Raw genomic sequence first — 24,531 nt, 5'->3', positions numbered from 1 at the left:
ATGTCAGGACAAGTGCAGGTAGAAACAAGCTTATGGGATTATTGTGTGTTTGTGCATCAGAACTGAGAGTTCAAAATTACATCTACGAGCTTTGTGATAGTTGATAAAAGCAGTACTCGACTATGCCTTCTTTGGATCTTACATGTCAGATACAACCCCTCTAAGTGACAAGATGGTTGTCAATTCAAGATGTTTGTTCCATTCACACTGACAGTGTTATGAAGTACCAGGGATAAGAAACGAACTGCAGAGTTATACATTTCAGAACTGCTTAAGTTGATCTGCAACACTAGAGAGCCCCAGCTGTTAGTTTGATGTCAATGAATTATCAGAGTCCTTAAAGCAGGGGTGGGGAGCGTTGATCCTGGAGAGCCATTGTCCTGCAGAGTTTAGCTCCAATCCTAATTAAACACACCTGAAGCTAATCAAGGTCTTCAGGATTACTAAAGTTACAGGCAGGTGAGTGTTTTTTTCAAGGTTGGAGCTAAACCCTGAAGGACAATGGCTCTCCAGGATCAACATTCCCCACCCCTGCCTTAAATTGTTAATTCACCCAAAAATGAAATTTCTGTCATTTATTACTCACCCTCATGTCGTTCCAACTCGCAGGACCTTCGTTCATCTTTGGAACACAAATTTTGATATTTTTAATTAAATTTGAGAGGGTTTGTTTTTTTTTTTTTTTTTATCCCTAACAGAAAGCAACATCATTACCACATTCAAGGCCCAGAAAGGTAATAAAGACATCATTTTAAAAAAAGTCCATGTGACTACAGTGGTTCAACCTTAATGTTAAGAAGCGACGAGAATACTTTTTGTGCGCAAAAACAAAAATTTTATGACTTTAAATTCTTCTCTACCCTGTCATTCTCCTACATTGTTTACGTTGTATAGACAGTGCAGGCTTCTAGGTTCTACATCAGAACACCGGCTCATTATTGGCCGACGCTGTTCACGTGAACATCACGACGCAAGTGTGTGATGCTGACATAGGACCATAAGAGAATGACAGGGTAGATAAATTGTTCAGTAGTTATTTTTGTTTCTGCGCACAAAAAGTATTCTTTTTGCTTCATAACGTTAAGGTTGAACCACTGTAGTCACGTTGACTATTTCAACGATGTCTACACTACTTTTCTGGACCTTGAATGTGGTAATTACATTGCTTTCTATGGAGGATTTAATAATAATAATAAAAAATAAAACTCTTGGATTTCATCAAAAATATCTTAATTTGTGTTCTGAAGATCAATGAAGGTCTTATGGGTTTGGAACATGAGGGTGAATAATTAATGACAGAAATTAAGTTTTTTGGTGAACTAACCCTTTAAGGAATTTTGCAGTATACACCTAATGGGGAGAAACCACCACCACTCTTTATCCACCTTGAAGAGAGGTAAGAAAAGGCTCTTGCAGAGAGCGAAGAAAGTGCTGTCTAAAAAGAGAAGGAGAGTGTAGTTAATATCATAATAGGACACAAATCATTTTGCATTACTCAAAAGAAAAATTTATTACATTTTATTTCAGCACAGCTGCAGCTGCATGTGCCTGCACAGTCTTTGGATTTCAATTACATCTCACATATAGATGACTTATTCAGAAATCATAACCCTTTGAAAAGCCTGTCTGAAAACATACCATTTCTCTTCATCTGGACAACTGTCAAATAAAGTCCAAGTGCTTTAACAAATCAAGATGAAACACATGGATATTACACAGATATTGAATGTCTTGTAAGCAAACATTACTACAAACAGAAGAGTTTAAACGCTCATTTAGATGCTAAATGAGCATGACAGCATCTGACATCTTTAGGGGTGTGATAGAGAGTCAGTAAAAGCTGTAACTTACACGGTTTCATGTACTACCTTTTTTTAAATTTACCAGGCCATGATGCAAGCTGCTGGTCCCGACTCTTCTGCTTTCCCCACAGCAAAATCCACTTTAGCATAAAAAAAAATAAGGGTTCTACATGAAAAACATTCTTTAGAAATATAGCGATATTTCAGAAAGGGCTCATCTGTTTTCAGCAAAATACAAGCTTGCAGTACAAACTTGTGTTGAATCAACATCAATGTATCAACGCCGAATAAACAGGTGCATTATTAGCAGATTAATATAAGTGAAAGCCCTTTGTGAAACATCACTCAATTACATTTTTTTTAACAATATTTTTATGCACTTAATTCCCTCAATGTCTATTTTAACTGAAATTACATACTACAATTATGTAATCCAATAAACATCCTAAGCATGTAACTCAAAACACAATGCTTAATTTCCTTTTGTAGATCATCTTCAATGCTTTAAACATATACCAAATGAAAATGAAAAACAAAACTTTAGTTTATTTACAGTTCGTATTGTGCCGTGAACTGGCAAAAAGCACTTTCTTCGTCTTAGGAGTTAACCAGTTCTGTGCAGTCTTCTATATCTTGATCCTTACCATGGATTTCAGCAGTCGTGGATGTTCTGTGACCCAGGCGCCCAGCATGGCAGACCAAGCACCTAGAAGAAAACTGTCAACAAGTTTAGCAGTAACTTGTATTGAAAGCAGGTTCAATAGACATGCCATTCAAGCTCTGCACACATTTTAAACAGTTAACTCTATATTTGACTACTGTTGTCATGTCCCCTCATTTACACCTTGTGCAATGTTCAGTCTCAGGAAACGTTGAAAAGGTAAAATACTTGACCCTACATTTTATGCGACAAGCTTGAACTCTCAGCACACTTGGTGCAGAATTCCACCGAGACGTGGTCTTTGTCCACATGCAGGCAGACACCACCTGCAGTATCTTTGTCTTCCACCTTCACCCTCTTCCTCGGCATGGCATAATCGTGGTCATTCTCGTTGGATTCCTGGAAAAGTGAGGTAGAGAATTTCATGCCGTTCACACCGCTCAATCTAGACAACAGCTGAGCCAGCATGCTCTCATTGGCCAACACGGCTCTCAAGTACCTAGTTTCATTCTCCAACTCTTCCACTCTCTTGTTGAGATTCCCATTTTCCTGCTTGAGAACACGGTTTTCTGTTGTCAAAGAGCCAACTCTCTGCTCCAAGCCACTGACGTATTCTTTCTTCTTTAATCTGTTTATCCTTGCCGCAATGGCGTTCTTGTTGATGATCCGACCGGAGACGTCTTGCAGCTTTGACCTCTGGACCACACCTCTGCTGCGGGATACCGGAACATCAAGCACTGCACTTTGGCTCATCTCATCGTTGGTCTGTGATTCAAGGTTGCCAAAAACATCCAGCACATCGTTGTCCAGGTCCCAGTTGAACTCGGAGCCAAGTAGGTCATCCAGGCCCCAGTCATTGGTGTCACTTTCTGGAGAAGTGTGCGTGTTTGTTTCGCTTGAATTACTGGTTTTCGAAGCACCATCACTCTCATGGGAGGTACTTGTAGATGTGACATCATCATTAAGGCTGCTTCTTCCTCTTTTTCTGGTGATCATGGCTGTTTTTTAGTATATGACTTGAGGAAACTCTATAGAAATAAAAAAATATATATGAAATTAGCATTAAATAGATGACAACAGTTAACTTGCACACAAACTATTTTAATAAAACCAACATGCACAATTCTCTTCACAAAAACGAATAACGTTACGCATGTGGCTCAAAACCCGTATGACTTTTACTTGAAACACACAAAAACGATTATATTAAGCAGAACAACAACTTACGTCGGCATTTACTTTCAATGTACGGAAAGTGAATAACAGAGGCAGTCAATCCACATTTTTCCTTATATATTCGACTAAAGAATACGAGTTTGAAACAACACGAGGATTAGTAAAAGATCATTTTTAGTTAACATTCGTTAACGCTTTTGAACTTAAAAGAGCGCACATAAGAGTAATGAAAATGCGTAACGTTACAGAACAGATAACGTTTGCCTACTTCTGTTCTTTTCGCTGTTAGCAAACAATATCCAACAAAATATCAAGATTTGGATATTTTTATTAAGTACGTGTAAATAAATGTTTCCTCCTAAGGTTAATATAATAATCGACAAGAAAAACTTCTTACAAATGATTACAATATTCGTAGTGTTTCTGGTTAGCAGGCCGCAACAGCGCGCCTTGGTCTGCGTGACAAAGCAGTTTCCTCAAGCACAGAAAACTACTAATATTTTATTTTATAATCGAAGCAACTTACCTCAGACTGTATGCTGATGTCTAGTAACGATGATTGGTTAATAAAAAATAAAAATAAAAAAAAATCCGAGAAAAATAAATCAACAGGATAGAAAAGGTATTTAGGCTCAGACGTAGTAAAGCCAGTGGAAGCAACGCACTTACAACGACACTGAGAGGAACTAAAATGGCGAGTCCAGAGATATCGCGAGACTTCCCGTAAACATGGGTTCACATGGGGGAGGAGCAACAATGGGTGTTTGTGAGTTTGTTACTTTGGCAGTTTCCAGTTTGTTTCCTCCCACAGACACAATAATGTATTTAATATTTATTAGACTATAGGTATTCAAAAAAAATTACATATAAAAGTGATGGCAGTTAGACAATTTAAAGTTTATTAAAATGACAGTGTCTTAGGATATTCAAGGTAATTCACAAACAATCTTTTTAACTTATTTGCAGCATATTGACATATTTTATTTAGTTTTAAAGACATCAAACCCACATACTTTACAATAACAGCCATATTATATTTTTCAGTCTTTTTGTTTTCCTCATCAAAAATAGCAAGGACCCATCAAGTTAGTTTCAATATATATTTAACATTACATACTGTCTTCCTACATACTCATTTTCCATATATTTGCCTCATTTTCTTACTATCTAGACATTCTTGCCATGACCATCATTCTCAAAGGTAATACATCTTCCACCCATTCATTCTGAGATTGCATCATTCTTTCCCACAGGGCTGCTTCAGCAGCGTTAGAGTCCATCCAGTTCACTTCAGTGCCGTAACTTTTACCTGTAATAAGATAATATTGGCAATCAGTCATGACATTTTTCAATTTCATTTTCTATAATCATGTTTACATATAACTGTCCCCTTAATTACCTGTTCCAGGGCCAAGTCTAATACCCCCAATGAAGTGGTTGTTGAGTCTGTCATGATCCCACACTGTAAGCTCCACACAGGCCTCTTTGAGGTCCTCTTGTCTGAAGCCATCATAAACCATGGTGTGGTTAAACACTGGGTTAGAAGACCTCTTCAACACTCTGGTCTTCTGACGGTTTTTTCGACTGGCATCTGGGAGGACTGCACTGAAAAGGCAGAATTCACACACATGGGCATTCCACATCTAACACTCCAACACGTATATAATTGTATCCAATAAAATAGCTATTAATACCATTTGACAAATGGGTCAATGGCAACACCCCTGGAAATAGGCAGATTCTTGCATTCTTTCACCCATATTTGCACCTCACCATTCCCCTTGTTCTTCTGACCTACATAATTAACATGGTATCAGAAAGGCAGATGCTCCTAAAAACAAGTCAAATAAAAATAAAAAATAAAAAAAAGAGTCAGCATCATTAACTTACTGTGAGAAGTCTGCGGGAGAAAGCGCAGAGCTACTTTAATCTCTGCACTCATTTCCCCACCACCGACAGAATGTTTTGGGCTGGTGGGAACCTGAACCTGGGTTGATAAAGAAAGTCAGTGGCAGAGGCAGTGCAACAAATGTGACCTCATACCTGAAGTAACAAATAGGATTTTAGATCTATCATTCACAAATTCCTCAGGAAAAACAGTTTGAAGAGCCCTGAACTACTTAAAGGTGCTAAAGAGGACCTTTTCGTCGACTGAGAAACCAAAGACCGTTACTGAGTTTTTGAAATGAGCGCATGCGTAAGAACAACCCCCCTCCTTCACAGCTCTTTTCGAGGGAACACCTCCCAAAACTCGTGCACGAGTATTGGAACACGAGTGTTCACCACCGGCATTCGCTGTGTTGTGTTAGTGGATTCATTATGTCGGACTCACCGCAGGTAACTCATAATCTGCAGTTGTTACTCCTGTCTCCTGACAAAAACATTGCATGCGGCGCCTGTGGAGTGTGGAAAGTTACTGGAGCGCGCAGCCGCGCACGTCTCACACGTCTCTCACAAGGAACGTCATGGCAGTGATTGACAAGCCAGAGGGCCAATCGTTTACGCGATGATCGCGTAAACGATTGGCTGATGTTTTTAAGGCCCTACCTCGTGCACAGATGATGTATATTAATATTATTCCTTTCAGTGCACCTAATAAATAGTCTTTTATCAGTTAGTAAAGACAGTTTCAAGTAATATTGCAAAAATGTATAAAACAAAACATCCTCTTTAGCACCTTTAAACCTGACCCAATAGACATGACTATGGTTATCTTACCCTTCCTTTAAGTAGATATTCATTCATTTGCGTGTTATTGAAATCCCATTCGGCCAGATCAACCTCAACCTCTCCAAGAAAGCTGTTACGCCCAAATGTGTCATTGTGCCACACAGAGGTGTTCAGCTTCTGGGTTTTCAGCATCTCCATTGGAATCTTAAACTGCACAGAAATGACAACTAACTTCATCATCAAATTCATATCAAAACACATCTCAAGAATTTTAGAGTCGTCATACCCGTAGGATTTCGTTATAAGCTGGATCCAGAGTCTTCTTCCTCACGCATGTTTTTTTCTTTCCATATTTTGCTTTATCAGGTAGCAAGTAACATTTAACATACCTAAAGTTGAATTCAATCAAACAAAGCACATATGTTATTCTTCATCCATCTTTATAGCTAGAGAGAAGCCATACTCTCCTGGTGAGAAATATTATTTGATGTTTTTTCCCGCTACCCCACTTACGGATCAGATCGGTTCCTCTTAACATCTGCTACGGCGAGGTCCTTGCACTGCACAACAAAGATGTGGAACTCTCCCAGTTTCTGTACGTAGTGAATGGCGAACTGGATTGTGCCTTTGACCTCCACATTACCAAACTCGCTACTGTAGATGCTCATCACACTGCCAGTGACCTATTCATATCACAAAGACACAGATCTGTATAGAAATCCATTCATAATATCATGTTATCATAGTTTGCAAAAAAAAATAGATGAATATGCTCATTTCTATTATATCAAAGTGATATTAGTTCTATTTAGCATCATTGGGCTGTGTTAAAGACTGGGTTCACATACAGAGGACATTGAGGCCACTTCAGAGCAAGTGCTAAAATTAGAAGGAGTGTTGCATGTTCTCAGTCTGTCATATTGGGAACTGCTCACTGATGCACAGTCACTGTTTCCGCAATCCATCTATTGGACAGGAGCATTTATGCAGGTTAATAAAAGCAGTGAACGTTGGTGTTTAGCTACAGTGATAAAGGTAGTACATAAACTATGACATTTTAGAACTAATCCAGAGTGGAAGCTGTTAGTCAACATTAGCATTTAGAGGCTCATCAGTTTTGGTTTGGATTTTACCTCTTGTTGCATGAATGCAGGTACAGACATACTCATCATCTTCACCTGTTCTGGGTCGGAGAAGGATGTTTTGGTGTTGGGAGTGACTGCAGACACTTAAACCAATGAAACAGAGGCACTTAATGGACACATATTCTGGATCCTTCCAGATACAGATGGAATCTTGAGTTTTAGTGGAAAAGATTGAATTCTGAAGAGTTTGCTTCTAGAATTGTTCATTTTGCAGAGCACATTCAATATTTTATATGAAGAATTTATTTAGTTACTCCATCTACCTCATCATTAGATGCATGATTCAGGTGGCATGGGACGCAAACCGCCTTTAATCATTGGCATTAATCCATGCACTCATCAAATTTTCATGTGTCAGTTAATGCATTCCCTTAGCCATTTCAGACAGTAAAATATACATGAAAGACCAAGGGTCAATTATGAAAAGGACGTTTAATGTCCTTAATGCTAATTTAATGTCATGGTCTTACTTCCTGCTCTTAATGTAATAACGTAAGCATATAATGCATCTATGATGCTGCCTACTAACCAAGAAACATCCATTCATGAGGGCATCAAAAACATTGAAAATGTTTTAAAATACTATTTATTTATTCATTTATTTTCAAAAAGGAAAAAGACTCATATTCACCATTTTCCATACTCTTCCTAACATCACTCCTTGGGTCAGTCTTCCATCTCTCTTCTTGGTTTAAATGGCAAAGTATTGTTAAAAAAATCAATAAACAAATGAATAAATAGTACAACTGCAATAAAGCATAATGCTTTAGAATTGTGTTGTGTATACTATTGTTTGATTAGGTTAAAGATGTTGAGAGATATAAAGAAATGTCCAGCAGAGGGCGAAATAGTCTGTCACTCCTACAGGACCAAGTGAACATGATCCCCAAAGATCAAAACATGTTTGACTTTATTTTGAATAAGAAGGTTAACAAAGCATATTGTAGAAAAGAGAAAGGAAGCTTACGTAAAGGTGTGGATGTCAGGTCCTCTAGACTTTTGGAAATAGAGATGGGTCTGGCATTGGCTCGTTCCAGAGCGGCTTTGACAGGGCCTTCATCCTCACTATCCCCTGTCACAGCCCAAATTAAGAAGGAATCAGCAAACCATACAAAAGCAGAAGTCTACTGATACATTATATTCAAATATTAGTACTGAATATCTCATTGGAAACACTAATTTAAGGTGGTAGAATGGAGAAATTAAACCATATGGTTTCATTAGCTTTCTGATTTTCAGAAGATTTGAAAATTATATCCATGTATGTTGTTTAAAATGACATAAAAACTACCAAAAGAGCAGAATTCCATAAACAACTATATAAATCAAATAATACATAATTTAATATTAGTTATATATTTAAAAAAACAATTATAAAACATAAAATAATTATGAAACATAAAAATGCATTTTAATAAATTAACAGTATAATGAAGACTTAATGATTACAACATGAATTATGATCAGTTTCATAGGTACTTGTGTTCATTTGACTGTAACTGTAAATGATTAATATTTCACACACCATGTTATAAAATTAAACTTACCGGGAACTCGAAAAAGATTTAATTGTTTTGATTACTGAATTAGATAATTGAAGAAAGTAGAGGCAGGGCTTAAAACGTCATAAACCTGTAGAAGTTGATGTGGTCCGGAATAATAAATAGATCATTTTATCATGTCTACAAAGTTGAGTATCTTACTTGAGCAAAGTATCAAGTAGGACATTTTTCTTAGGTCACACTGAGCACTTATTTTAAGGACATAAACCCTGCTTCCACAAAAATCACCGAACCAATCAGCGCCTTTTCTACTGAAACTAGACTGTACCAAAATGGAGAGGTGAGCTCACAGTATGAACTGGTGTGTGAGATTGACCAGGCTTCAGGTGTGGAGCTCCCCGAGGAGTCAAAGGTGATCTCCTCCGATTCAGGTAGGGATTGTCGAGAAGGGGAACTCTCATTGCTCAATCTGCCTTGGTTCATCTGTTCAAATATTTCATATGCCTGTACCTTAACCTGTTCTCTTTCACCTAAGACCGTCTGCTCGGGTAAGCCCAGGTAATGGTGTAAACTCAGGGGAATATAAAACCGGGTCAGAGAGTCCACTGACAGCTTTCGTTCTTTAAGCACGATGGGTCTATCATCAATGCGTCCTTCCAAAGTCTTCCCTTGGTGTTCAGGAGAGGTACACGACCTAGTTTGCCCTGATTTAACCCTAAGATCGCATGGACTCCTGTCGCCAGGATTGATATCTATCATAAAGGTTCTTAAGGGAGAACCATCCTTCTTGGACTCCTTGTTTGGATATGAATCTCTACGAGGTACTTTAGACTGCCGTAATGGGCTGGGCGTTCTGGTTTGATCTTGGTCTTTTGGTTGGTAAATGTCAGCGGACTGTGGCTTATCATGTTGACCTTTTGGAGGGAGACTTCTGAAGGGAGATGATGGTGGACTTGGCTTTGTGTGTTTGTCTGAAACTGACTGTCTGAAATTAGAAATATTCATGGTGACGTAAGAAACCCTACCTCTGATACCTTGAAGGTCTTGTAATGGCACTCTAATTGGACTTCTTTGTTTTTCCTCAGTCTTTTCCATCTTCTCTTTTTCTGCAATCAAACCAGCCTCTTTGAAACCCATTCTGTCTGGGGAACTTGGGCTGTTTGACCTGATGTCAAACTGAGGTTCAGAAAGTCCTCCTGAAGAACGTTTTGGAGATGACTCTGTGGACGGGTTTTTAACGTTGGCTGTACATGTTGGTGAGCCTACAATTACTCTAAGGCAACTTTTTTCATTCTCCCAAAATGACTTGAGATCATTGATCGAGACTTTATCTTCCTGTTGACTGAGGGACATTTTGAAGGTGGAGATTTCCTTCTTCAGGTCTGATATATCCCTGTAGATTGACTCTTCTTGTAGCTCACTGCCCAGAGAATTATCTTTATATTTTAGCAGTGAACTAGGTGACAGTTTGACATTCGATTTCACTGTGAGAGTTTGTAGTTCACTGCTTGAGTCTTCTGAGACCTTACTGCTGTCCAAAGTAGAAGGGTTCCCATCTTCATGTGAGGCTGATATATCACCACCATTGGATGCTTTTCTAGGTGATACTGAAGAAATCTCACCTGTTGTAGATTCTACATCAACTGGGTTTGGAACACTGGGTTTGGGTTTTGATGGGCTGATGTTTGAATCTGACAACCTTCTGTCTAATGTGTTGTGATAATTCTCATTAAGGTGAGATGTCTCACTTTCTTCTACCTCAGATTCTTTTTTAATGCTTATTATTTTAGGTCCTCTGTTCCCCTTTTCCCAGAATGACTTCAGGACGGCCATTTTTCCTGGTGATACCTCACCTTGGTCAAACTTCTCTCTTGGAGGAGTATCTTCACATATTAGTCTGTCTGGTTTGTTTTTATCTTTTAATATTTCAGCCATCCTGCTCTCTGTAGGAACAGAGATCCTCTGAAGTATATTATCATCTGCCTCAGGCCTCAAAGTGCAAGAGGGTTCACATTCTAAACTTTCTGTTTTATCTTGACTTATCACTTCTTTGTCAGATGCTTGAACTTCTGAAATCTTGTCTTTTTTCTCTGCTCTCGAAAACAATGCAAAAAAACTCCTACGGGGCTTTGGTGGTGGCTTCGTGTTTGGCTGGTCAACTGGAGTTGCTGAATCTTCTGACTTGGCTTCTGGGCTTTCTTTTGGTTCCTCTTCATTCATCTCTCTCTTGACTGATGACTCTTTCAGCTTTCCATTTCGAGAGCCTCTCCCAAACCATTCAAGTAACTTTGAAATTGGGCGACCCTCTTCCACTGTAACCTTATCAGTCTGGCCCTCTGCACTCAACTCAATGGCCTTACCTGTTACTTCAGTAGAGCTGTGGATGTTGGACACCTGTGAGGACTGAGGTTCACCATAATGCTCATGACGACCTTGTGGAGAAAATCACAAGTTGGAAAGATTTATTTTTGCATGAAAGTGACAGAGAATGAATAATACTTTAAGATAGAACAACGACTTCCAAAAACAATATTACAATAAATAACATCTGACCATTATTCCTGTCATCAGATGATCGTACTGCACATTAAAATTGCAGTAAACACTCAGATTATAGTCATTTCTTGCAGTGCTTATTTACTAATCACCATTTGCAGATTAATCAACATACATATACACATGAGCATTCACCAGAAGCCATGTGCTGTATGTATGAAATATGCACCCACATGCAGTTAGTACGAGGATGTATTAATGAGTTAGCAATAGCATGTGTACTGCTGAATTACAGGTTGATAGATTTGATGGCTGATTAACTCACTCAGATTCATTTTCAGGGTTTAATTATATTGAAATGTTCAGGGTGTCTTACCAAAAAGGTATTGTATTGAGTATTTCTATTTTGAGGTGTCCGGTTGGACAACCCATCTACCTGTCCTTCCCCCAATCTTTCTGTAGGCTCAATGCTCATCATGTGGGGATGCTCGTAATTTTTAGGGGACTCCAGACTGCTGTTTGTAACTTTGTAGACCACAGGAAGTGAGAAAGTCTGAGACCCCAATGCTAATTCCCTGCTTTAAAGGGTTAGTTCACCCAAAATTGAAAACTCATCATATACTCACCCTCATGTTGTTCCAAACTTGTATTACTGTCATTCTCCCATGGAACACATGGTGGTTGTTTTCATACAATGAATGTCCAATGTGTCATTAAATGGACAAAAACACTTTTCACAGGAGAAAGATACCAGATACCAGAATCATACAACATGAGAGTGTGTAAATGACAGAATTTTATTTCTAGGTGAACAATCCCTTTAAGTACTTCTCACGGCTACAACTACGTTACCGTTTTCTGTGATATCACTTCTATCCTGGTCCAACACAGGACTCCAATCTTCCTCCAGCACACTGTGCTCTCCTTGCACACTTTCTATAGGCCCGCCGACAGAGGAGAAGCGGACCTGTTTCCTATCTAACCACCCTGAAGCAGAGTGCACTGAACAGGGGGAAAGAGGAGGGCTGATGGGAGTTTTAGGACTGATGGGGCTGACCGTAGCAGAAGACTGACTGCTGCTGCCATCATTGGTGGGAATGTGGAGTAGCAGAGAGTCGGTAGAGCTACAACTGGAGCTGTTGTGCTTCAGGATGCCTCTGGGAGCAGGGGTCATGACCTGACTAACTCCACTGTCACTGCTGCCGGTGTCCAGGGAAGAGTCTTTGCAGGAATACAGCAGCAATCTCTTTTTTGGCACAGGTTTGCATTGAGTGGCTACATGGGTGTCAGTGTTGCCTGTGTTTAGAGTAGTGTGATGGAGTGTGTAGTTCTCAGCTGGAAGGAAAGGCTCTGGAAAATAACCAAATAGTTGGGTAATGAAGCAGTAATAGAAGGGACATACTGTAGACACATACATGCACAAAAAAAAAGTGAATTCACTTCAAAATGAATTCATTTTGCATTTCATTTAACAGTTCTGTTACTGCTCAATAGCAGTACACTATCTGTTAATTGATTACATTAAATGGTATAGCAATGAGATGGAATGCACTGGATTAAAGTTTGCAAGCAACCAAAGAATATGCTGGCAGTATTAAAGGGTTAGTTCACCCAAAAATGAAAATTCTGTCATTTATTACTCACCCCCATGTCGTTCCACACCCGTAAGACCTTCGTTAATCTTCGGAACACAAATTAAGTTTATCGAATCATGATTCAGATCGCGTGTCAAGCTGCCAACGGCTGAAATCATGTGACTTTGGCGCTCTGAACAGTGCTTCCTGAAGCATTGTTTTGAAATCGGCCATCACTAAATAAGTCGTTATTTTGGGTTTTTTTGGCGCACCAAAAATATTCTCGTCGCTTTATAATAATTAATATTGAGCCACTGTACTCACATGAACCGATTTAAATATGTTTTTAGTACCTTTATGGATCTTGAGAGAGGAAATGTCATTGCTCCCTATGAAGGCCTCACGGAGCCATCGGATTTCAACTAAAATATCTTAATTTGTGTTCTGAAGATTAACGAAGGTCTTACGGGTGTGGAACAGCATGAGGGTAAGTAATAAATGACAGAATTTTCATTTTGGGGTGAACTAACCCTTTAAAGGGATAGTTCACCCAAAAATTTAAATTTTTGTCATCATTTACTCACTCTCAAGTTGTTCCATACCTGTATGAATATATATATACCTGTTCCAAAATATCTTCTTTTGTGCTCAACAGAAGAAAGAAACTCATACAGGTATGGAACAACTTTAGAGTGAGTAAACGATGACAAAAATTTCATTTTTTGGGTGAACTATCCCATTTAGTCTTCAAGCTAGTAGTCTAGTAGTCACATTTTCACTTTTACAGTTTATGTATTTATGGCCTATTCACAACTTTTATACTGACCTTTGAACTCACGACAATAATACTAGCCTGACTACACAATAATAATAAGTTAATCAAAAATGTACCATCTATGTATGAGGTACAGACTGGTCATGCGTGGCAGCTTAACTACTTAGAACAACATACTTCTCTGTATAATCTTCTTAAAGTATGGCAGGTCCATTACTCAGACCACTACAAAAGCTTCAGTTTTCTACGGAAATCTTTTGGCCAGACTATTTCAAGGAACGGCACTTTTAAACATGTATTTTAATAAAGCTAAATGCCACACATAACATTTAATGCCAATTATAAAATTACAGATTAGTTATTCTATACTAATTATACATGCAGGCAGGGGTATAGTAAAATCCTGAAATCTACTCTATTGTTGTACTTGTACAAACAAATATTGAGTGTTGACCTGTATGACCTCAAAGAAGCTTTTAATACTTTCATAATCAAGAACTGGAGATCAACATGTTTTGTTGCCAACATATAATGCAAATGTAGCATTAAACGCTGTGACCAACCACTGGTTTAACAGATATGCATGCAGACAGCATTCAGTTGTTAAGCCCAGAGCACACATCATGTCAAGCCAACACCATAGCCCAGAAGAGATAAACATGCTGTTTTCAATGGGGATCAGTCAAACAAACTTACTGTGCTTGCAAGAAATATGTTCTGACCATTTGCTCTTCAGAACATCCACTCCATTAAAAACATAACACATCTGTTACCTCATGTATTACTGGACTGAACAGTATCAAAACCATCACTCAAATGTTAAATCTGTGGCAGTCACATATGTTACATGACAGAGAAATCTGTCAAAAGCTAAAAGAGACAGTATATATGCTGTAAAAACAAATGTCTGAATTTGAATGAAAATGCTAAATATGCTACAGTAAAAACTGTAATCACTGATGTTATCTAAAACAAACTTTAAAAAAAAAGTGAAGCTGAAGAAAATATAAATTATAAACATATTATAAATTATAAACAAAAACTAATCAAAATGTCAAAAAAACATAAAACTTCTAAAACTTAAATTAAAATGAAAACTGAATATATAAAAAAGCTAATTCAAAATATTAATAAATACTATAATATTAAATAACAATGCAATACATTGGTTAGTTGACTACGGAGCTCCGCGTATGACAAAAAATAACACAATATACTAAATTGAGGGAATGAATTAGTTCAACATAGCCATGATTTACTACACCCAGTGAAACAATTAATATGTTGTGGAAACGAATTATTACATTTTTATATTAGATAATCAGCGCAATACAATTTCAATACAAAATTCTATAAAAATCACAATATAATTTGTAGAAATTACAAAACAGATTTAAATAGTTCAAGTAGATTGATTAAATTATTTAACTAAATTAACTACAAAGTTATCAACTTTTAAACAGAGGGCCGTAATGTCTGAATCTGTCACCTTTTTTTTTTTTTTTTCTTACCATAAATTGAACCACATCTTATAGTGTACAATATTCTCTGGAGTGTACAAAAATCAATTTGAGGATAAATTGTGAAGATATTCTCACCCTCAGCAGGTGTCTGGTTGGCCTCCTTCACTCCATTGTTAAGTCTGGCTTCATTTCTCTGTAATCGCACACTATTGAATGGATTCTGCCTAGGCTACATAATAAATATAATGAAATCAACAAAACCATTAAAAATGCATCATGAAGAAAATTTAGAAAAATGATCATAGTGGATTTTGTGTAATGTACCTTGATTTGAAGTCTCTGTCTTTCCTGCTGGGCTTCATCGTCCACCCTGTATGGAGGTGATATGGTTATACAGATTCATATCAAAACAATTCTGACAATAAATGATGAATTAAACGAAAGATTCACCAACATGATAAAAACCAATGGGCCACTGAGAGCTTTGTGCATTGATCATTGTGAACAGATCAGCATTATGCAATCAATATATTTGAATCATCAATACATCTTCATGGTGCTGGTCCTGAAGCCAACGGAGAGTCACAAGATTTAGCAAGCACTTAAGTGGGGACAGCATTTGTTTCCATGCAGCAATTTGAGTGTATAATGCCATTACATGGTGTCAGACAGAGGAAAAACAGCAGCACGTGAAATCTGACCCCTGAAGCAGCTTACTGGCTCCAGAGTCCCCTCACCAACCCCTTGTGTCTGATTGCATGGGAAAAGGTTGCCCTACAGATTACATTAGGCCTGTATCACAGGTTCACTCCGGAATCTCTGTCAAATTCACACAAACAAGTATGCATGGACTGGTGGTGCTGAAGAAATAAGATTATGTTTCTCTTCATACAGTTCTAGATGAGCTGCGATATGAGAGCTTTTAAAGCTAGTGTCTACAAAATTAAGGCTGTCATCATGAACAGTCCAGCCAGGCTAAAGGGCGGATGCAGTGTTGGGTTGTTGAAAAGGCAGAGGCACCGTACAATCCTTTAATCAAGTACAACAATGGCATGTGCTTGATACAACAGAAATGTCATTTTGAGCTTAGAAACTTCTGTAACACTTTAGTTTAGGGTCCAATTCTCACTGTTCACTAACTGTTTATTAGCATGTATATTACTAGGATATTGGCTGGTTATTAGTACCTATAAAGCACATATTAATGACTTATTCTTCAAGATCATATTCTACAACCCTTAATCCTACCCAATACCTAAACTTAAAGGGTTAGTTCACCCAAAAATGAAAATTCTGTCATTAATTACTTACCCTAATGTCGTTCCAACCCGTAAGACCTTCGTTCATCTTCAGAACACAAATTAAGATATTTTTGATAAAATCTGATGGCTCATTGAGGCCTGCATTGACAGCAAGTTAATTTAGACTTTCAAACGCCCAGAAAGGCGTACTAAAGGCGTACTATAGGCATATTTAAAACAGTTCATGTGACTACAGTGGTTCAAACTTAATGTTATGATGTGATGAAAATACTTTGTGTGCCCCCCAAAAAACAAAACTTTATTCTTTATTCAACAATATCTAGTGAAGGGCAATTTCAAAACACTGCTTTATGAAGCTTCGAATCTTTATGATCTCAAACTGCCAAAGTCACGTGATTTCAGTAAATGAGGCTTAGTTACGTCATAATTACGTAACGTCGAAATTTCAATGATTCACGTGTCTTTGGCAGTGCTCCAAACCACTGATTCGAAACAAAAGATTCGTAAAGCTTCGAAGCTTCATGAAGCAGTGTTTTGAAATCACCCTTCACTAGATATTGTTGAATAAAGTCGTTATATTGTTTTTTTGGCACAAAAAAAGTATTCTCGTCGCTTCATAACATTAAGGTTGAACCATTGCAGTCACATGAACTGTTTTAAATATGTTTTTAGTACCTTTCTGGGCATTTGAAAGTCTAAATTAACTTGCTGTCAATGCAGGCCTCATGATTTTATTAACAATATCTTAATTTATGTTCCGAAGATTAACGAAGGTCTTACGGGTGTAGAACGACATGAGGGTGAGTAATTAATGACAGAATTTTCATTTTAGGGTGAACTATCCCTTTAACAACTACCAGTAAGCAATGATTTGGAGTTTATTGAGGGTAAAAGTCGCAGTTAATAGCTAATAGTGACAATTGGACCCTAAACTAAAGTGTGACCAAAACGTCTATTTTGTAGTTATTTTTTATTGCTACTTTTTTCTTACTGTTATTTCTTACTGTTATATACATGGCATTTTTAATGATTTTACATGAAAAATGTTACATAATTGAAAATTAAGCACTTTCCAATGAAATAACTAAATACTGTTTATAAAATGTACACACTACTTTTCAAAAGCTTAGGGGTAAGTTTTTTTTTATTCTATTTATTCTATTTTTTTAAACAGTTTTCAACATTGATAATAACAATGTTTCTTGAATACCAGTTTAGCATATTAAAAAGAATTCTTAAAGAATCATGTGACATTGAAGATAGGAGTAATGGCTACTGAAAATTCCGCTTTGCCAGTACATAAATAAATTATATTTAAAACATATTAAAATGGAAAACATATTTTACAATATTACTATTTTACTGTATATTTGATCAAATAAATGCAGCCTGGGTGAGCATACGTTTGAACGGTAGTGTATATACACACACTCTTGAACACAAATACAAATCTGTACCACTAGGCAAACATGTCATGTGCTTATATGATGACTTATTACTGTTACAATGTGTTTTGTTTTTTCTTTGGTTGTGTCTTATCTCACCTATGACATGAAAAAGAGGAGCATGAACACAGCCATCTAATTGTACAACATTTAAATGTTTGTAGCTGGTATCATAATCCAACATATTTCATTACTTAAAAATGTGATCATTCAGATTTCTAACCCGAAGGTTGCAGGTTCTACTCATACTCACTTCACATCACATCACATCACATCACAGCTGTGACAACAACAGCAAAAACAATAATTGCATCTTAATCTGATTAAACATTCTACTGGAATGTCCTAATCATAAATACATACATATCACCAAAAGCTCACCTCTCATTCTGTGATTGTGTGGACAGATCCTCAATGAGTCCTGAAAGCTCTGGAGGAATGTACACATCTTTCTTCTCACCATAAACACAAGTGGGTTTCTCAGACCATCTTTGAGTGAGCTCCACTGCAGTAAGAGAATTGTTGTTATGCTCAAACATGCATTTATACACACAAGTACATGTTTTAAAATGACCAATGGATCTACATTTGATAATTGATACGGTGAAACTATGGGTGATTTTTTATTAGGTAAAAATGTGATATAAAGCAGAAAATGGGTGATGCAAATACTGAATTGAGGTGCTAATCAGGGACAGGGTACATGTAATGGAAATAATGAGAGACGTGAACAGAGATCCTATGTGATTCTGTCCGCTGGCAACGCTTACATATCGTCACGGGTTTCCTCTGTCTCATGGACGCTCTGATGATGTCGGAGCCATGGATCCTATCTCTGTGTCTGTGGTACTTTGTCTCGTAAAACCACTCCCCAGTCAAGTACTTCAGCTTGCCTCTGTCTCTCTCAGTCTTACGAAGCTGCCTGAAAGGACAGGACAAAATCTTTGGTTTATATATATGGAAATTGACTTATGACTGTCATATACAAAATGGGCATCGAATAAAAACAACCTGAAGTCTCAAAGTTACAGATGCATGATTGAACTGTATAAACTGAAAGCAACTTGCACTGACATATCTTAAAATATGTCAGTGCCAATGAACACCAGTAATGTTTTTTTTTTTCTAAGGCACGTTTATAAAAGTTAATTAAAGGGTTAGTTCACCCAAAAATGAAATTTCTGTCATTAATTATTCACCCTCATGTCGTTCCACACCTGTAAGACCTTTGTTCATCTTCGGAACACAAATGATGATATTTTTGATGAAATCCGAAAGGTTTCTGATCCCCAAGATAACGCTAAGTAATTGCCACATTCAAGGTCCAGAAAAGTAGTAAAGACACTGTTAAAATAGTCCATGTGACTAAGGTGGTTCAAACTTAATGTTATGAAGTGACAAGAATACTTTTTGTGCGCAATAACAAAATAACACCTTTACTCAACAATTTCTTCTCTTCCCTGTCAGTCTTCTTCACTGTTTACATTGTAGACACAGTGCAGCGCTTTCGGGCTCTACATCAGAATGCCGACTCATTGGCTGGCTCCTGCGTCAGCATCACATGCATGCGTCGTGCTGCTCATGTGAACAGAGTCGGCCAATACTGATTCTGCGTTCTGACGTAGAACCAGGAAGCGCTACACTGTGTTTACATGAACTGCGTAGGAGACTAAAATGGAAGAAAAGAAATGGCTGAATAAAGTTGTTATTTTTGTTTTGTTTTTGCGCACAAAAAAGTCACGTTAACTATTTTAACACTGTCTTTACTTCTTTTCTGGACCTTGAATGTGGTAATTATGTTGCTTTCTCTTGGGGATCAGAAACCTCTCGAATTTCATTCGTAATATCTTAAATTGTGTTCCAAAGATGAACGAAGGTCTTACGGGTTTGGAACAACATGGGTGAGTAATTAAAGGATTAGTTCACATTCAAATGAAAATGAGCTCAAGCTTTACTCACCCTCAAGCCATGCTAGGTGTATATGACTTTCTTTTTTCTGATGAACACAATCTGAGATATTTTAATAAATATCCTGACGTATCCAAGCTTTATAATGGTAGTGAACAGGGGTCACGAGTATGAGCTGAAGAAAGTGTCTCCATCCACATCCATCCATCATAAACGTGTACTCAACACGGCTGTAAAACTCTTGCAGTTCAAAAAGCTTACGCTACGTGCTACGCCTTCCCTATTCAACTTACGGAAAAAGTGTAACTGACACGATGCCAGTTTACACTTTCTATAATTTGAATACGGAAGGCGGTCTGGCGGAAGCTAGATATTTTACTTCATAACTTGTTAAATATTTTTTTATTATTTTTTTTACACAAACGCATCACTTCACTTCAGAAGGCCTTTATTAAGCACTTTCTTCAGCTCATACTCATGACCCCTGTTCACTGCCATTATAAAGCTCGGCTGCGTCAGGATATTTATTAAAATATCTCTGATTGTGTTCATTAGAAAGAAGAAAGTCATATACACCTAGGGTGGCTTGAGGGTGAGTAAAGCATGGGGTCATTTTCATTTGAAAGTGAACTAATCCTTTAATGACAGAAATGTCATTTTTGGGTGAACTAACCCTTAAAATGTCCTAATTGAACGAAGGCCTAATCCTGGCTTAATCTAAGCCCTGTCTGTGAAACCAGGCCAAAGTTTATTCTGATAGTTAATTTATTTGAACTTTAGGGCCAGATTTTTGGAACAGCATGTGCGAGATGGAAAAGATATGGGATGAGATCGCTTTGGTAAAAGATTTCCATCTGTTTACATAGAAGTACAAAGGTAAAGTAGTACAGTGGAAATGTGGAATGCAAAGCATGTTCTGTGTGAACGGTCCATTAGGGTGAGAATATAGTTTGTTCTTAATCCAGCAAGAATCTTTTGCCTATAAACTCACTTAATCCTCTGTTCTTCCGACTTTTTCAGCTCTGCGTCCCTCTTCAGCACTGTCAGGATCATCTCTTGCTCTTCCTCTGTCAGATAACTCAGGTCAATCATGATGAATGGCTTCGGGGTAAGTGATAACAGATGAGTCTTAGATCGCCACTGACTGGTTCACTGAAAGTGTCAAGAGCATCACTGTGGGTAAATTGAAGGCTGGTGCTTGATAAGTCACTCCATCACATCATGGAGACCATCAGAGGAGACTTGTAGCACCTGCACCAGACACACAGCAAAACTTTAAGCTAATTCAGCAATAACCAAAAATATTTACCAAAGTATGAGCTCGGCTCGCAAAGAACTATGTCTTCCCTGTGAATTCTTCTGACCATTAAGACATCACATGATTCTTATTGTTTCTAATGAGTCCATGAGCTGGGCTTTCAAGACGTCTACTTCGAGCATAATCTACACTTCCTTACACATTTGAAATGACATATGGTTTCTCCAAATCAGTGCCGGTCCATACGGTACGTGCTCAACACTGGACATGTGACAAGGCATTGTCAGATGACTATCTGAGGATATGGGTACCGGCTCAGAGAGCAGAGAGCACAGTCAAAGACTCTTTTATTCCTAAATCAAATTACACTTAACTCAAATTAGGTGGCAGCACACAAATGGTATCAATTTGAACAGTCTGCTTTTCCGGGGAACCGTTTAAAATCCATGAAAAAGTAGGAATATGACTAAACCATTTTAAATAACGGGAATCATGATATTTATGGATGGAATGCCCAGTTGGCAGAATTCCACATGTCTAGATAAGGCAACATAACAAATTTGAGAAAAAATATTTATATCTAACAAAATATTCCCTAAAAGAGCTTTTTTACAATAATAAGAGACAGATTCCTTCTTGTTGAATTTTGCCAGTGATTTTTTATGAATAAACTGTATTTAAAATGTCTTGTAAACAGTTTACAAAAGGCTAAAACAAATAACTGCCTTTTGTCAGAGACAAAGTTTGGATGTGAGGTTTGTTTGTTTGTTTGTTTATGCATATTTTATCATGACAATCTATAATCAGATTTCAGGCTATCCTGTCAGATAAATTCGGCTTGCATAATTGAGTGCAATCAGGCTACATTTAATGTAACATGTTTATAATAAACAGGTTAAATGAACAGCAAGCAAGTTTCTACCAGACTGCCAATGTCTTGCATGGGCATATCTAGATTTCTAGATACAGCCATGATACATTCCAGCCAAAGAGGAAGTTTGTTGTTACTTTCCTATTTTGGAAACCTGTTCCCGTCTCATTTTCTTGATTGAGTCATTTCCTTGAGAAATGCCTCAAAAAAAATAAAAAAAATAATAAAAACTAGTTCCAGGCTACCTTCTGTGTATGACAGTATGAGACATTTTAAATAATGACTTATTTAAAATCTAAATTTCCAATCTAACCTCAAAGTACACCACTAAATGATTTTTCTCAGTACAAATCAGATTTCAAAACAATACAAAGCATTTAAGTGTCCAGTCGTTCTGAGAAAGGCATGTCATGACAACGTCGGTGGGATGATTGCCTGAGGCAGGATCGGTAAATCATAACTTTTCAAGGGATGCGTCATTACCGAAAGAGAGAAGAACTAGTCTCATCCACACACAGTAAACATGAATAATGCATGTTAACCGATTGTCTATTCCACATCCCTTGGAGGCATGTACCAAAACAAAGAGTTGCCACATGGTTTGGGTTCACTTATTACAGGCGCCAGTTGCATAAACGTAGCCACTATGTTAAAACTGTGTCTTAAGAACTAGTTTAACTAACTAGCAGTTAACAAATGGGCAATTTGTCTTTTCCCATTCAAATTAGACTGATTTACCTTTTTATGTAACTGACTTAAAAAGTTTGTACCAGTCTTGAAGAAAAAAATTAGATGACTAACTTTTAATACTAGTCTAAGCAGGGGTGGTTGACTAAGAGAGTGTGACTAAGTGAATTCATTAGTATATTATTTTCTTATGTTCTGTTTTACCAGCATTATGAATTTACAACCTCATATAATATATGACAACATTCAGCTCTGAACAGATTCCTTATCAAGTGAAACATGTATTTACATGTGTTTCTGTGTTTGTTGGTTGGTTTTGGAAAATACATAACTTAAACCAAGACATGCTTCAAATTAGTATTTTTAAAATGTAAAATGGGTGCTTTAATATACTTTCCTGTGAAAGAAAAAGTAATAAACTGATTCAGAGACTATAAACACAAGAGCCATGGAAGTGATCATGTAACTAATCACTGTTTGATCTGGATGTAAATAAATACTCTGCATTCTTTCCTAAATAGCTTTACACGAATTAACAGATTAGGGAAGCAGGAAATGAGAAAACATTCAGAATGGCTCCAGAGATAAAAAACACAAAATTCCAGACATGAAAACAACTTAATGAAATGAGCGCCTGTTGAAACAGAACCTATCCCTGTCAGAGCATGCAGCAAAACTTCAAACTCACAGCAGGGAAACTGTAAAGTAATGTTAAAATCTTAAGAAAGCAAAAACAGTATTAAAGCAAAATAAAACAGCTGACAAGAGAAAATGTACCTGAATCCTGCTTGTGTGGCTGCTAGACGGCGTTATTTCCAGTAGCACTGTTACTGTAACATCTGCAACACCAGCAGCAGAGTGTAATAATCCATTTGCCAGACACTTGTTCATATGAACCAAAGACTTGAAATTTCCAGCTTTAAAGTGAGGCGTGTATGTTTACCGGTGGGTGGGTGTGATCTCCTCCACTCTGCTTGTGTCAACACCTAGTAAGACCTACTAAAAATGCTGTACATTTTAGACCTACTAAAAATGCTGTACATTCATATGCGGTGAGTTCCGTACGATATCCATAAATGCTGTCTAGGTAGTAAGTTCACTAATTTTTGACACACACCCCCTGTGGGCGCTCATAAAGGCGTGGTCACGCTCTGTCACTTTTATAAACGTTTAATTCTATCACGCGCACGTGCCATATGCATCATTATGTAATTAAATGTCCTCTCGATGACAGCACAGAACATCATGTGCATAATTAATGCGACACGTATTATTAAGTATATGTATAAAAATCAATCTTTAGCGGCACTGCCTACAACCTTCTATCTGCCTCTCCACTCCATATGAATCAGTGTTTAAAGGGTTAGTTCACCCAAAAATGAAAAATTGTCATTAATTACTCACCCTCGTGCCGTTTTACACCCGTAAGACCCTCGTTGATCTTCGGAACACAAATTAAGATTTTTTGTTGAAATCCGATGGCTCCGTGAGGCCTTCATAGGGAGCAATGACATTTCCTTTCTCAAGATCAAATGTACTAAAAATATATTTAAATCAGGTCATGTGAGTACAGTGGTTCAATATTGATATTATAAAGCGACGTGAATATTTTTGGTGCGCCAAAAAAAAAAAAAAAAAAAAAAAAAAAAAAATGACTTATTTAGTGATGGCCGATTTCAAAACACTGCTTCAGGAAGCTTCGGAGCATAATGAATCTTTTGTGTTAAATCATGATTCGGATCGCGTGTAAAACCGCCAAACTGCTGAAATGTGAACTCGTGAAAATGCTGAAATCACGTGACTCTGTTCTCCGAACAGCTGATTCGACACGCTGAT

General features: G+C 37.4%; 3 protein-coding genes across 18 annotated transcripts in view; all 3 read right to left on the bottom strand.

Annotated features, from left to right (window-relative positions):
- Window positions 1-617, bottom strand: part of dlg2 (discs, large homolog 2 (Drosophila)) — a 269,422-nt gene extending 268,805 nt beyond the window's left edge. Inside the window, exon 1 of the mRNA XM_048180477.1 lies at window positions 587-617. The gene's annotated coding sequence lies outside the window, so the exon portion shown is untranslated. The remainder of the gene's footprint in view (window positions 1-586) is intronic.
- Window positions 618-1,484: 867 nt separating this feature from the next.
- On the bottom strand, window positions 1,485-4,333 carry crebzf (CREB/ATF bZIP transcription factor). Of its 2 annotated transcripts, XM_048180441.1 has the most exons (4): window positions 4,166-4,333; window positions 2,702-3,491; window positions 2,447-2,519; window positions 1,485-1,942 (listed from the first exon to the last, which is right to left on the bottom strand). In XM_048180441.1, the coding sequence occupies exons 2-4, from the start codon at window positions 3,457-3,459 to the stop codon at window positions 1,865-1,867; spliced, it is 909 nt and encodes a 302-aa protein (XP_048036398.1). In that variant the 5' UTR covers window positions 3,460-3,491; window positions 4,166-4,333; the 3' UTR covers window positions 1,485-1,864. The 2 variants fall into 2 exon arrangements, 1 of the variants encoding a protein (XP_048036398.1); XR_007183461.1 differs by having other exon boundaries at window positions 2,356-3,491; window positions 4,166-4,331.
- A 182-nt stretch (window positions 4,334-4,515) lies between these two features.
- sytl2a (synaptotagmin-like 2a) lies at window positions 4,516-24,076 on the bottom strand. Of its 15 annotated transcripts, none has more exons than XM_048180347.1 (20): window positions 23,639-24,076; window positions 23,473-23,534; window positions 20,871-21,130; window positions 18,742-18,893; window positions 18,353-18,476; window positions 15,589-15,634; window positions 15,400-15,493; window positions 12,305-12,802; window positions 9,307-11,388; window positions 8,422-8,526; window positions 8,086-8,139; window positions 7,443-7,537; window positions 7,158-7,274; window positions 6,823-6,992; window positions 6,596-6,698; window positions 6,358-6,519; window positions 5,530-5,626; window positions 5,334-5,433; window positions 5,039-5,244; window positions 4,516-4,948 (listed from the first exon to the last, which is right to left on the bottom strand). In XM_048180347.1, the coding sequence occupies exons 3-20, from the start codon at window positions 20,969-20,971 to the stop codon at window positions 4,803-4,805; spliced, it is 4,452 nt and encodes a 1,483-aa protein (XP_048036304.1). In that variant the 5' UTR covers window positions 20,972-21,130; window positions 23,473-23,534; window positions 23,639-24,076; the 3' UTR covers window positions 4,516-4,802. The 15 variants fall into 15 exon arrangements, with proteins under 15 accessions (XP_048036304.1, XP_048036309.1, XP_048036320.1 ...); XM_048180352.1 differs by having other exon boundaries at window positions 20,871-21,031; XM_048180363.1 differs by lacking the exon at window positions 23,639-24,076 and having other exon boundaries at window positions 7,488-7,537; window positions 23,473-23,630.
- Between the last annotated feature and the right edge of the window lie 455 nt (window positions 24,077-24,531).

The sequence above is a fragment of the Megalobrama amblycephala genome, linkage group LG2, assembly GCF_018812025.1.
Source record: "Megalobrama amblycephala isolate DHTTF-2021 linkage group LG2, ASM1881202v1, whole genome shotgun sequence".
NCBI classification, from domain to species: Eukaryota; Metazoa; Chordata; class Actinopteri; order Cypriniformes; family Xenocyprididae; genus Megalobrama; species Megalobrama amblycephala.
The sequence above is the reverse complement of the archived record's forward strand: the minus strand, read 5'-3'. Positions and strand labels throughout refer to the sequence as shown.

Bases quoted from the DNA above. Each gene is read 5' to 3' on its own strand.
- sytl2a (XM_048180347.1), bottom strand. From the start codon at position 20,971: ATGATTGACCTGAGTTATCTGACAGAGGAAGAGCAAGAGATGATCCTG. The intron at 15,494-15,588 runs GTACATTACACA...TTTATTATGTAG, and splicing joins GACAGAGACTTCAAATCAAG to CCTAGGCAGAATCCATTCAA. The intron at 12,803-15,399 runs GTGAGAATATCT...GTTATTTTCCAG, and splicing joins CAACCAGACACCTGCTGAGG to AGCCTTTCCTTCCAGCTGAG.
- crebzf (XM_048180441.1), bottom strand. From the start codon at position 3,459: ATGATCACCAGAAAAAGAGGAAGAAGCAGCCTTAATGATGATGTCACA. The intron at 2,520-2,701 runs GTAGGGTCAAGT...ACTTGTTGACAG, and splicing joins TCAAGCTTGTCGCATAAAAT to TTTTCTTCTAGGTGCTTGGT. The intron at 1,943-2,446 runs GTAAGGATCAAG...TTTATGCTAAAG, and splicing joins CACGACTGCTGAAATCCATG to TGGATTTTGCTGTGGGGAAA.